General features: G+C 53.1%; 1 protein-coding gene across 1 annotated transcript; it reads left to right on the forward strand.

The window, feature by feature from the left end:
* Positions 1-75: 75 nt before the first annotated feature.
* Positions 76-1,111, forward strand: LOC104991795 (von Willebrand factor A domain-containing protein 7-like; the record flags this gene model as incomplete). The annotated part of the gene is made up of 4 exons (XM_010844438.1): positions 76-358; positions 477-629; positions 732-824; positions 978-1,111. Coding segments are annotated over 4 exons (573 nt in total), but the record flags the coding sequence as incomplete, so codon positions are not given.
* Positions 1,112-1,143: the final 32 nt, after the last annotated feature.

Genomic DNA, 1,143 nt, shown 5'->3' on the forward strand with positions numbered 1-1,143 from the left:
TCTTAGGGGGGGGGGGGGCAGAAGGTGGTTGCCTCATCCTTAATCCCTTGCCTCCAACTTTGTCATTGACCATAGCTCCACCCCTGCTCCTCCTCTCTCACTGGGATCCCTTCTCCACGTGTTCCTTCGTTTCTTTCTGTCTCTACCTTTCTCTCTCCTGCCTTTGTTCCCACCTCACCCCATAGTCTTATCTTCTCCCCCATTTTTCGGTCCTGCCCCCTCAAGGTGACCCTTCCCCTGGAGCCCCGTGTTGTGGTGGCTGAGAGGCCACTTGTGTTCAGAGTGGATGGACTGCTCCAGAAGGTCACAGTCCGGATCCACGGGGAGGTCAGCAGTTTCTGGATCAGAAACCCTGCAGGTACTTCCCTGTGTGTGTCTCAAGGCAGTGGGAAGAATAAGAGGCCGAATAAGGAGGGGTAATGTATGAAAAGAAAGGAATTCTCCTGTGCAATCTCTCATCACCCATACCCACCTAGGGGTCTCCCAGGGCCAGGAGGAAGGTGAGGGGCCTCTAGGTCACACTCACCGCTTTGGGCGGTTCTGGATGGTGAGAGTGAATGACCCTCCACAGTCAGGAACCTGGGAGATCCAAGTCACAGCCAAGGGTACCCCCCGGGTGAGAGTGCAAGGTAAGAAGGATGATATTCCTGGGAAAGGGACGGGGAGACCAGAGAGCAATATCAGTCACATTCATCGCGGGAGGGTCTCTGACTGCCTTCAACCTCCTTCAGCCCAGACCTCCCTGGACTTCCTCTTCCACTTTGGGATCCCCATGGAGGATGGACCCCACCCTGGCCTCTACCCCCTGACTCAACCAGTTGCAGGTACATCTAACCCCACCCCTAACTTGTGTGTATATATGTAATTTTTTATTGAGTTACAACATTTAACAAGGTGCACTAAACTTAAGTGTACAGGCTAGGTGGATTTTATATATTAATAACCATCACTCAGCTCAAGCTATGGAACATTTCCAGCATCCCAGAACTTGCTGCTGGCCCTGCCCATCAGTACCCACTAGAGGTAACCCCATTGCCCCATCCACATGGCCCAGAGCTAACCACTATTCAAAGCCGTTCATGTTTTTCTCCCTGTCTCACGCCCATCTCTGTTCTCCCCTCCTCCCCCCATCCAGGTCTCCAG

This window comes from Bison bison, unplaced genomic scaffold (assembly GCF_000754665.1).
Source record: "Bison bison bison isolate TAMUID 2011002044 unplaced genomic scaffold, Bison_UMD1.0 scf7180017487205, whole genome shotgun sequence".
Classification (NCBI taxonomy): domain Eukaryota; kingdom Metazoa; phylum Chordata; class Mammalia; order Artiodactyla; family Bovidae; genus Bison; species Bison bison.